Raw genomic sequence first — 12,828 nt, 5'->3', positions numbered from 1 at the left:
GGCAGCGCCGGTGCTGAACGGGCACACTGGGAAAGGGTAAGCTGAACTCCTGGTTGTGTCAGGCTGGATTGGGTAACCCCCATTTAAAGCTTTCCAAGGACTGTCTTCTGAAAGCAAGAGAAGATACAGGTGAGAGGTGAAAGGAGAAAGAATGATTTGTGTTAAGCCTGGTTTAATGTATAGTCATCAAAATCATCTTTAGAAGGATGAGCCATAAATACTCAGTTCCTAATCAAAATTTCACACTATGAAAAAAAAAATAGAAAATTCAAAACCACAAAGACCAAAGTATTTAATCAGGAACCAATCCGGGCATTCCTTGTTAATACATTTTCCTTCACACTGAATAACTACAATGGGTTTTTTTCAGTGAGCAACAGGACAGTTTCCTAGTGCACAGCACACATTACAATTAAATCACAGAATAGTGAACAAGCTCAGGTACAACAAAACAGATTAACAACATAAGAAGCCATCAGGGAACTTTTTTTTTATGCAAGAGCTGGATAATCACTTCAGACTGCTGTTCTTCATTTAGCTCTTATGCTTTTCTATTAAAAACACCTTATTAAAGAAAAGTTCCAAAGGGTGTTCACATTCTCTGTTCTGAAAAGCTTTACTTTAAATTAGAAACAGTATAAAGTTAAATCAGACTGAGGACGGTTGCTTCCCCCCTTACACTCTGACTATAAGAAAAAACCCCAAATCTTAATTTAATGCATAAAATAAAGTATCCCTTAAGAACCTCCTGCAAGTCTTACTGTGAATGCAGACATAGTGCACAACTTCTCATCTGAAGTGGCAACGCTGGGTTAAAAGCAGTCTGCCAGTACAGCCTCTCACTCTTTTGTGAAGCGTTTCTTTGAGAACATTCTGCACATTTTACAGCTGTTCCTCCACATTATACAATGAAGTGTAAGAAGAACTACAGCAGACTTTGGATTTGCAAATTGAAAAGCAGCAAAACTGTTGGCCAGCTAACAGTGCTTCATGCTTGGTTAGAAAATTTGCTAATTTAAACCAATTAGCCAAATAAGTTTCACTTATCCTGGCTTTAAAGAAAGAACATTTAAAATACCCATTTTTTCCCATACACCTATTTTAAGAACCTAGATAGAAACTAAACACTGAATACTAGTATATTCTTATGGTTGATTTTCTAAACTAAGTTTTAGAGTAATAAACAGCTAAAAGACTTGCTGAGTAGCTTTAAAAGTTGCAAACCCAAATAGTTGTACATGTTCCATGCCCAAAGTATGTCATGGATTATCCTGTTTATTTGGATCTCATTTAAAGAACACCCTATTGTCTCAAAATCATTTAACTGTGCAGACAGCTGGCCTATTCAAACATGTTTTATTAGAATTCCTCTGTCCTTCCTCCTCCATTCTTTTAGATGGGTACAACCACATACTGTGCTTTGCCTTAAGCATGCAAGCTCTTCAAGGCAGGGACCATCCATAATTCAATGCAAGTAAAAGAGCCAACACAATGGGGTCCAGCTAATGTATGAAACTCCTAGCATCTACTGTAGGACAATTTCCTAGCTGGAACTCACCTGATTTTTTAAAATCCTTAGGAAGCTTTCTTCCAGGCTAGGAGACTTATTTAAAAGTTTAATGTAAAAATAAAGTCAAGAATCTGTGTTTTAATTGTTTACATGGCAGAAGCACCTAATAATTTAGTCTGCAAAACAGCTCTAAGATCAGAGTCCAATCACTAACTTAAATCCACCAAGTCCACCACTAAACCATGTTCCAAGTGCCACATCTACATGTATTTTTAAAACCTGCAGGGATGGTGACTCCACCACTGCCCAGGGCAACCAGGTTCCATACTTGACAACCCTTCCAGTGAATAAATTTTTCCTAACATCCAATCAAGGCCTCCCCTGGTGCAATTTGAGGCTGCTTCCTCTTGTCCTGTCACCTGCTATTCAGGAGAAGCCTTTCCCTCATGCACAAGACAGGTCACCTTGTTAGAGAAGGAGATTGAGTTGGTCCAGCAGGACCTGCCTTTCATAAAGCCCACACTGACAGGCCTGTAGCTCCCAGATCCTCCTCCAGGCCCTTCTGGTAGATGAGGGTCACATTTGGTGACCTCCAGTCACCTGGGACCTGCCCAGATAACCAGGACTGCTGGGAAATGCCAAAGTGGCTCAGTGTGCCCATCCATGACTCCCTCAGTCCTCCTGGGTGGATCCCATCCAGCCCCACAGACCTGTGTGGGTCTGATGCAGCAGATCTCTGACCATTTCCCCTTGGATTATGGGGGCTTCATTCTGCTCCCATCCCTGTCTTCCACCTCAAGGGGCTGAGTACCCAGAGAACAACTGGTCTCACTGTTAAAGACTGTGGCAAAGAAGGCATTAAATACCTCAGCTTACATCATCCTTTGTCCCTGTATCCTCCTTGCATCCAGTAAAGGATGGAAATTTTCCTTAGCCCTCCTTTTGCTGCTGATGCACTTATAGAAACATTTTTAATTGTGTTTTATGGCAGTAGCCAGGTTAGCTTCTTGTTGAACTCTGGCCCTTCTAATTGTCCCCCTGCATAACCTGACAACATCCTTATAGTCCTGCTGAGTTGCCTTTCCCTCCCTCCCAAGGTCACCTCTCCTGGCTTTTTTTCCTTACCCTTGAGCTCCAGCCAAAGCTCTCTGTTCAGTCAGGCCAACCACCTTCCCCACTGGCTCATCTTTCAACAGCCTGCTCCTGCACCTTTAATATTTCCTTCTTAAAGCACATGCAGCCTTCCTGGACTCCTCTGTCATTCAGGACTGCCTCCTAAAGGATTCTGCCAACCAGCCTCCTACTTCTGCCCTCCACAAGTTCCAGGTGGCAGTTCTAATCCCTGCCTCCTCCTTTCTCCAAGGATCAAGCACTCCAGGCAGCCTCTGATCACCACCTCACCACCAGTCCTTCCCTGTTTAAAACCAGCAGGGTCTCTCCCCTGGCTGAGCTCACTCATCAGCTGCATCAGGGAGTTTTCTTCCACAAAGTCCAGGAACCTCCTGGACTGCTTCCTCTCTGCTGTATTGTATTTCCACCAGGCATCTGGTAAGTTAAAGTGCCCCATGACAACAAGGACCAGCAATTGTGAGGCTTCTCCCAGCTGCTCACAGAGTATTTTGTCTGCCTCTCTTCATCCTGGTTGGGTGGTCTATAACAGACTCCCACCAGGATACCTGCCTAGTTGGTAATGCTGTTTAGACAAAGCACCATTTGAAACTTCTCACAAACCAAGATTCACGTTTTATGAGGAATCCCACTGAGCAAATAGAAGTCCTTTCTTGCTCAGAGAAAACATAACATGCAAAATTTCAACTCCACACCTTAATAAGGCAGTACAAAGTTCACATATCAATAACTGGAACTTTTCTTTTTGCTAGATGAAACTTATTCTAATAGGACCAAGGGGGAATAAAAGCAAATAACACTTCTATGAGGGCACTGGACTTCATCTTCTGGTTTGCATCATGCTGGATGGTCTGTGTGGCAAAGAATATAATAAGGTGTACAAAGATTTCTACTAGCTGAGGAATCTGAAGATGTTTAACATGAAAAACAGCATTAGTGTGCTTCTGCACACCAAGGCAGATATTGAACAACAAAAAAAAAAGTGTTACACGGGCTTTTTACTATGCAAAGCAGATCACAAGTACAAAACTAACAACCAGCTATTCCCAGTATTGTTCAAAGACCAGCTTAAACCAGCAGGCTCTACAGCAGCATGCTCCATCCCCCTCACCTTATTTACAAAAGAAAGGCTGCTTGCTATACCAATTACCTCAGTAAAACACAGCTAACGTTTCTGAAGAACTTACCATTGATTTCGAAAGGGAACAAGCTGCCACTTTTGTTCAGCTTCTCAGATGAGTACTGAAATCAATCAGAAAAAAAAGTTTTAACTGTGGAAAGAATCAGCATTCACTTTAAGGAAACTGCATGCAGTCTTTAGTTTTCCTATATGTGCAGTTAACAATTCCTTTAAAAGATGGAACGTAACTTGAAGAAATTCCTGAACAGCTGATCTTTATAAATAAGCCTCTGGCACTTAATTATTTGTAATGTTTTCTGATATATTGCTAAATATCAAACTGTTACAAGAGTTACAACATTAGCCCATGTGAATAAACTGGAAAACTAAGAGTGATAATTCATCCTTAATGGAAGAGCTTTGATCCAATTCTCATTTCAGCAGAGAGGAAATTACAATCTGGCAGTTGGGTTTCCATTTTCAATCTTAAGGCTAGAAGGCAAAACACTTCATCTTCAACTAAGGGACAGGAATAGCTTTATCCAAATTAAACATATAAGGTCTTGAAGTTCACCACCATGAACACTGTTCCAATCAGGCTTCATTAGTATTTTACATTTTCTTATCAATGCAGTGAATTTATTTTTTTTACTACTTCAAAGTAGAAAAGCCATTGAAAAATATCTTTCCTATTATCAAAACATCTTTAGCAGACTGTCTGCTTTTTAAATCTCAGCTTATTGGTGAAAAACAACATAACAGCCATGCTTAAAACAAGGTCTGTGTGTAAAGGCCCTCAATTAAGCCTCATCAGTAGCATCTGCACAGTAAGACAAGTTTGTAACTAATTTACCTAAAAAATATTACTACAAAGGCATTCTTAATGGTCTAGATTTCTCAGACAAAGCACAGAGCCTGCAAATCCAGCATCCTATAAAGGAGCTATAAATAAGTGGCTCATAGCTCCATCAAGCCAAGGGTCATTATTCACTCCCCCACCACCACCTCAGGATGGAGAGGAAGATTGCTTTAAAAAACAGCAACACACTTTATGTGAACATTGTTCTTTGTGTATAGCCAAAGAAGATAGCATTGTACATACACTTCCTTTCCAGATACAAAGTCAATTTTTAAACAAACATCCTTGGGCTACAAAGCCTTTTCTTTTTTTTCTGTACAGCAGCACATAGTGCTAGTGACAACTTTATATCCTTGAGCCCCACAGAGACAAACACTGAGCTGTGGTAATATTCCCTTGGTGTTATTGTTTCACAGGTAGGAAATAACAGAACAGATTAAAGGATAGGACAGCAATGAGATTTTTGCTCTTATTTTTTAATCAGCATCTGCATTATAAGACAAACCATTTCATTTTTACTTTGTGAACACATAACCTCCTTCTAAAGAAGCTACTCTAAGTAAACAGCAGAACCCCAAGTTTAAATCTCCATTGGATCTGCTGCTAATTAGTCCAATTCAAACCATTTGAAGTCTGCAACTTGCTAGTTCCATAAAATTCACATTTTAAAAGCCAGTACCCATCTTTAATTTAATCAGGCACCAGCTTCATGTGAAACACAGGAGCACATTAAGGTAACAGTAGTTACATTTCAGCTGTCCCTAAAGGGAAAATGGACAAATTAGAGACTTAAAGATAAGATCTTCCAACAAATTCTTCCTTTCCATCATTCCCCAAATAAAAGGCAATACCAACCTATTCAACTATCAGACAGTAGCTATAGAAAATGTGTTTTCATAACAAAATTCTGTGTCAAAAAGTCTTACAGCTGATTTATCCTGAGCCAGATGAAAAGAGTAACAAGATGAGTTAAAATGGGCATAATAGTTAGGGCTGTTTAAAAGACTATTTGTTCACACAGGCCAAGATATTCAATACCCATAAGGAAAAGCACCTCAAGGACAATCCTACATGGCAGTTGACACTTAGTTTTTACAGTTTTCAGCCAAATACATCTTTAAAAAGGTTCTCCTCATGAATGTCCAAGTTATTTGATTACCTGTACCTTTACCTCCTAAAAAAGCCTTGTCCATCAGTTACAGACTAAACTACTTTATCTTTGACAACTGCAGAGCACTGAAACCATTTGTCATGGGGGCCCATGGAAAAAGCAGGATCACATACACACAGACTACATGTCCTCCAGAGAACTGCAATGTTCTCTAACTCAGAGAGCAACCTTGTCCTTCCAGCTATTTCTGACCAGGTTCTGGAGAAGTCAGTGCTCAGTTCCATGACCAAGCAGACATCTCCTCTGCAATTTGGGATCTCTTACACAGAATCCTGCTAAGTCACAAAAAAATTCTTTGCTAATTCTTTGGAGATTCAGACCAAAAACTCTAAGAACACGACATGTGACACCACATGCTGAAAGGGAGAGTAAGCTGCACTATTTCCAGCAAAAGCTCAAGGCACTGAAATAAGGGTTGAGTGACTAAGAGGACAGTAGGTAACAAATTTTCTTTACAATATATGCTTGGTTTTCTATAACTGAAACAAAAATACTTGGAAACAGTGTCTGCTGGTGTATTTTAACTACCTCTGGAAGCCTAAACTTGAGAAGATCCTGCCACGCTGTAAATTTTTATAGGAGGGAGGATTTTTCTTTATCTATACAGCACATGGCACAAGTCCCACTAGATATTACTGTAACAGGACACTGAACCAGTTTATCAGCTCTCCTGGGCTGGCCACACTCAACCCTCCCCTGCTCATTCCCTTTGTGCTAGGAGCTACCTGAAGCTTCCTCAATTAATACTTTATTTTGTGATTATAAGCTTGAAAAGAGCTTGCAATTGCTAAGAACCTTGACAGGGAAGTTTGCTACTCCCTGTGTGAAGGAAATTTTCCTTAGAATAAGGCCAAATTATTCAACAAGGTCACTTTCCTGAAGAGGAAACACATCCATCTTGCAACTACTGCTTTTTGAATAGATGTTAAAACATCCACAGAGATCTCATGCCTCTGGAGAATTTATTAGGGAAATAATGGCATATTCTAAGATAAACACATAAAACAATGAAACTGCAAGTTTCACCTGAGGTTAGAATTGTTTGCTTCATGCCAAGAAGTGGATCTACTTTGAAAAGCTTGTTCATAAATAGAATCTCTTTTGTGCAGCTGGACAGACTGTGTCTAAAAGGAGAGGAAAGGTGTGGTACAACATTTAGGACAGCACTGCAAGTTTCAGTTGGATTTCTGAATCTTAACAGCTGTTTTTTCATTAAAATACTCACTCAAAAAGACACCTAGTCTGAACTGAGTACGTGAAAGAGCTGTGCAAGTGAGGCTGACAATGAATTATAATTTACATCACTAATTTTAAGTGTTCTTTGCTAGCAGAAGCCAACTGTAACAAAAATAATTCTGGCTATTCTTCTACACTCCAATGTAATGCATTAAGGACCTCACAGCCTGTGCTATCCCTCCTCATTATACTCAGAATGACAACTTCATCTTCATACTTTGAAAATTAATGGCTTTAATTTCAAGGCTTTTTTTTCCAGTTTCTAAGTATATTTGAGTTCCTCCAATTTGTCAGCATCCTTTCCAAACCACAGGGAAGTCACTGTTTATCACTGAAATACTAATTTAACCACCACCATACAGATGTGACTCAGTCTGAATAGGCCATGCCAAACTTCTGTTTCTCTACCAAATGTTCTCCAAATAAGACTGGATATGAAATAGTGAGGAGGAACACTTTGACCTTTTCTCAGGATACAAAGAAGTGATTAAGTCAAGTAGTCTGACCAGTGGCTTTTCCTCTGAGGAAGAGAGTCTAATTCTACATCTTTTAACATAAATAAGACTCAAAAATTAAAAATAACAAAACCCTACATGCCTCCAAGGGGTTTTAGTGTAAAACTTGTTCCTTTCACAAATCCTTGACTGGCAGTGCTCATGTTTCCTTAATACCACACCTTGAAGTCTTACAGCTCACATGCTGTTACTTCACAAACCAACATGTGATTCTACACAGCAATATGAAAAAGATACAAGTTTAGTCAGAATACAGACAAATCCAAGACTTTTGAATTCTACAAAAGTTTTGAGAGTTCAAGGGACTAGAAACCAACTATTTGATTTAGTGCTGCTGCCAACTCATGAAAGTCACAATGTTCTCATGGAACTTCTCTTTTGTGAGGTAGAGTTGAGCAACCAGGGACACTACTTTGTGAGCTACAGTACCCAAACTGAGGAAAAAAGCTTGGGACAACCTCCTGCTTCTACAGCAAGTCACTCAGTCATTTTCCTGAAGGCAGGTGCAGGACAAGGCTGTACAACATCACTGAGCATGCACTGTCTGAATTACACCAGCTTGGAAAATTAGCATGACATTTAACAGAGCAGTAAAAAGCTGCAGCCAGTATTTTACAACATAAAAGAGAGGTACTTGGTCACCACACAGCTTGCACAAATGAAAAAGTGTACTCTGTCCTATACATGTTGTCTTTGTGCCCAGTTCGGCTGCACAGTACATGGCTTTGAAAGAGCCATTCTTTCTTCTTTTATAACCCTCATTCATGAGCTGTATAACAGAATAGCTTTTTCCCCAGCTATTTTATCTACTTGTGCCCAGACACTTGGGCAGATGCACAGTAAAAGGTATCACCAAACTGATAAGGTTTAACTACATTAACTCAGGCAAGAAAAGTTGGTCTTAATCCTCAATCAGCTCACAATGAGCTTCACCACATGGTGTCACAGAACTTTGTGCCAGCACAAGTAACAAAAGGTGCAGCCAAGATCACTTCAGAATTGCTCCAAACTGCTGCTATTAGAAGAAACTACAGCATTAACCTGAACTTCTTGCCAAAAAGCCTAAATGTGCTAGCAGTGGTACCAGGCTATCATCAGCAGTCTTTTTCTCTTAGTGACATTTAGCAATTGCCTTCACCAGTGGATAAAGCACGCTTTTTTATCATCTTAGGTTCTCATTTTAGTCAGGAAGTCATTATTTGCTTCCATGAATACTTTTTAGTAGGGAGCAACCTACTTGCACACTTCTATTCACACTTGCTTCTCCACCTCCACACCTCACTATGCAATTTCCACACTTTTTCAGGGTGCCATTGTGTACAAACGGAACCTGTTCCTGTCCTCAGAACCTATTTTCTGTAAGAACTAAAGCACTTACAAAACCAATTACTTGACAGATAAAAAGGAGGAGAGGAACAGGAGAAGGCTGAGGACAAAACAACTGATGAGACATCATGTGCCATTTTCCGCTCTACTTGTTCTTTTTCATGCTTTATTATGAGTCCAGATAAGGAGAGGAATAAATACCAAACAACCTACAACACATTACAGCACGCCAACACACTCCTGCACAGACTCCACACAGTGTAAAAGCAGTAATATGTCCTTCTCTGCTATTAGAGGTCTGTGGTCCAAAACTTTCAGCGACTATTGGTAAAAAGACTGGAAATTGCAAAGTGCTGCTACATGTTTGTCACTAAACATTGCTACTGGTTGTAAGTCATTATTGGCTCACAATTAGGCCCCAGAGTTTAGTTACAAATGATGACACTGCCAGTAGCAGATTACCCTACGAACTGCATGGCCCAAATGCTTCATCAAATCAGACAAAATAAATGCAAGCTAAGTATGCACTTCTCCTGAGAGTGAACATGATTTCAATACCTTAAATCTGCCTTTCAAGAACAGCACATATTTAAGAGGCAGGTGAAATAAAAGTAAAATCAATTATTGGAAGAACTTTAAATGGATCTGCTACAGTTTTGAAAACAGAACTGCTTGATTAAGGCCTACTGTTACACATCCTTACTGGACAAGGAACTGCATACATGAGAATTGCAGGTGCTTGTGCACAAATTCCACCACATTCAAGGTATACTTCACTTGCTTTGTGCTCTTGAAATCAATAAGGAAGCAGTTCAGTTGTTTAAGTAAGTTACAACACAGAATTTAAAAGTAACTGATATACTTCAGGTCCAATATTTGATTATTTTAAAAAGTAACAAGACTAGAATTGAGCAACACCTTGACATTTAGTTAAGTTCTTTTGTGTCCCACTGGAACATTGAAGTTTGACTTACGGAAGGGTGCCACTGTAATTAAAGTCAGTAAAACAAAATTAGTGCATTCCATACAGAACATGTTTTCAGGGTTCTCAGGTAGGCACCTGGAACTGACAAAAGAGACTTTTCTGCATTACTCACTCTGGAGTAGCTATTTCATTCACAAGAGAGATGTGAAGAGAACAGATTCCTTCATGCCTGAATCGCATGCTTGAACCACACAATGCACCCAGAGATTAAACCAGCAAGAATAACACTGTAAACTACAAAGTTTTTCAGAGCACCAGGCATCTGAGACACTGAAAAAGCCAGGCTCCATCCTACTAACACCAACAACAGTCTGGTAGTAACCTGACTTTAACTGTATTTACTTGATAATCTGTTTTCCTTCTGCCCAGTGCTGATAGTTACCTACATGGCAGTCAAGGATTTTTATAAGTAAGTACTCTTGTCAGATATAAAGCTATCAAGCACCTGGTCTGTATGGGAAGAAAACTTCAACCCATAAAAAAAATGTGTGCATTTTGCTAGTAAAAAAGGAATCCTGAGAAGCTTGGATACTCCTTTTCAGTCATTAGAACACTATTTCATGGAGAGAACTGGCTTTTTGCTATTTAAAATGAAGTAGCAAGGTTAAAAAAATCATTAAAGTAAGGAAACCTCACTTCAAAAACAGACTAAACACTGAAGAGTCACTTTTCCCTTCCCATTACAACTCTCACCCAACCTTGCAAACCAGTTCTAACTTAAATAGCTGAATTCTGGCTGATCTCCATTCTTGAATTTGTTATGCAGTTCTGAGTTACTTGGCATTTCACATTTATTTCATGTTGTTTTGGTAGATCCTTACCAGATTAATATTGTATGTTTTACAGGTCAGATCATCCAAGCTCTGGTTCTGCAGCTTTTCTGTTATTAGTGTTACCATGGTAGTTGCTCCTTTTCCACTGCTCACACAAGTGTTGGAGGCTCTTCAGTCTCTTTCTTCAATACTCATGAGCCATTTCTGTTTTGGCCTAGAATCTTGAGATTTATGCTTCCATCTTACTGCCAAAGTTTATTTCCAAATGCTATCAGTGTATCATGTCTGCTTTCCTGTAAAATTGGATTAGAAAAAAAGGAAAAAGTCAGAAAAATTCTTGCATATATAATAATTAGTATTGTAATAACACAACTCTTATTTGGACTATTCCCTCGTGCAAATATATCACCTTGTGACCAGTGCTGATGGCCTGGCATTGCAAATTACACATCTCTACTCATGAAAGAATACTCTTATTTGAGATTTCATTGATTAAAATTTCAGAAAGGAGATGAGACTCATTAATGATGCACATCAGAGCATACTGTTTGGCTGTTTCCTGCTACTGAACTGCTTCTACCTAGGAGTTTAACCCAAGGGAGAGGAAAAGCTTTCCCTCATTTAAACAACTGAAGCCTAAGCCAGGTATATTGGAACATGACCTGACACAGGCACTTACCCACCCAACTGTTCTGCATGTTTAACACTACTTGGCATGTTAAAGCATTCTACTGTATTTTCTCATCACTAATATCCTCTTAAAAGTGAAGCAGTGGGGAACAAACACTACACACACTTCATAAACCCTCAGCTACTTTTAATATCTTGTCCTGTGTTTTTTTCAGCTTTTTCTTTAAAGGTTACATAATTGTTACCTGTCAGCAAACACCAGATCTGGTAACCAGGACAGATTCCCATACACACAAAAGTATCACAGACAACAGCTTTGATATCTTTATTCTGTGAGCAGTCATCTAAATCAAAAGCACTAGGTTCATCAGCTCTCTCTTTTTATCTTAAATACCCTCTACATATTGCCTCTCTCTAGTGACCTGCATTAACCATTCTTGATGATTTAAGCTGGCCAAGCATGTTCAGGGACCACTTATGGAATATAAAGTGGGATGAGATCTTCATAGAGGTATTTCCAAATTTAAACATGAGGCTTTGGGAAGGAACATTGATGCCACCAGGACCATAAGCTTACTTACATTTTCTAGTTTTAACATCTACAGTTTAAAAAAAGGCAGAAAATTATTTTCAAATAACATTTCCATAAAATATTGTCTCTTCTACACTACTAATTAGCTGTTTAAATAACCAGTAGTAGCAAGCACAAAAAAGCAACTTGAGGCTATGAGTCAAGTTAAACCCACTTAAAACTAAGATATTAATATTAGTAATGATGATGTTAGACTATCTTTTAAACCTGCTGCCTTTAAGTACATCCTCAAATATGATTTTCATATGCTAACCATGCACTATTTCGCCTTCACAGCAGTCTGCTACACACTACCCTCCCTCAGCCTGAGAGCCATCTCATAAATGTAACTTCTGCCCAACTTTTGGCCTTGTTCCTATATCTATCTTTTTTTTTTGCTGTAAGATAGAATGCTTAGAAATGCTCTTCCACCACAAATAATGACTATCCAGATAGCTGGAAATTCAGCTGGTCTGTTTTTACTTCATGTGCCCTATCTTTCAGAAAAGCACACAACTTGAAATATTTACATCTTGCTCTGAAATTACAGGTAAAATATTTTAAAACTCTCAAATTCACACACTCACTGGTAAAGGTGGCACCTATACTGTTTAATGTCAGCAGTCAAAGCCAAGTGTGGTTCATGAAATACTGAAGCCAAGTTTGAGGGCAAGCATGTGAACACAGCAGTATCTAGAGCAGCACAATCAAACATTGCTGTGCCCCTTTTAAACCTGGTGGAGTTCAAAGTAAATCTGGAAATCCAGAATAGAAGTCACAAGAAAGGCTGACTGGAGGTCAGATGTTGTTCCTTTACAGATTGAAAACATACTGAAGAGCTTCATAACTGGTGCAAAGACTTTCAGATTCATGTTGAAGATGAATGTTTCCACTAGTGAGAGGCTACTACTAAGAACCAACTGAAAAGTTCAGCACATGTTTAGTTACTTCTGTTTGGAAGGGTCATAGAAGAATTTGTGGGTTTTTATTTCCCTCAAGCAAAA

At 39.1% G+C, this 12,828-nt stretch overlaps 1 protein-coding gene across 1 annotated transcript in view; it reads right to left on the bottom strand.

Moving 5' to 3' along the window:
• The window catches only part of FAM53A (family with sequence similarity 53 member A), a 49,344-nt gene extending 38,412 nt beyond the window's left edge, over positions 1 to 10,932 (bottom strand). The window contains 3 exon segments of the mRNA XM_031062708.1: positions 2 to 107; positions 3,826 to 3,880; positions 10,672 to 10,932. Coding sequence (XP_030918568.1) covers positions 2 to 107; positions 3,826 to 3,880; positions 10,672 to 10,749 — 239 coding nt within the window. The 5' untranslated portion in view covers positions 10,750 to 10,932.
• Between the last annotated feature and the right edge of the window lie 1,896 nt (positions 10,933 to 12,828).

Source organism: Geospiza fortis, unplaced genomic scaffold (assembly GCF_000277835.1).
Source record: "Geospiza fortis unplaced genomic scaffold, GeoFor_1.0 scaffold730, whole genome shotgun sequence".
In the NCBI taxonomy this organism is placed as follows: Eukaryota; Metazoa; Chordata; class Aves; order Passeriformes; family Thraupidae; genus Geospiza; species Geospiza fortis.
This window is presented reverse-complemented; position numbering and strand designations above follow the sequence as displayed.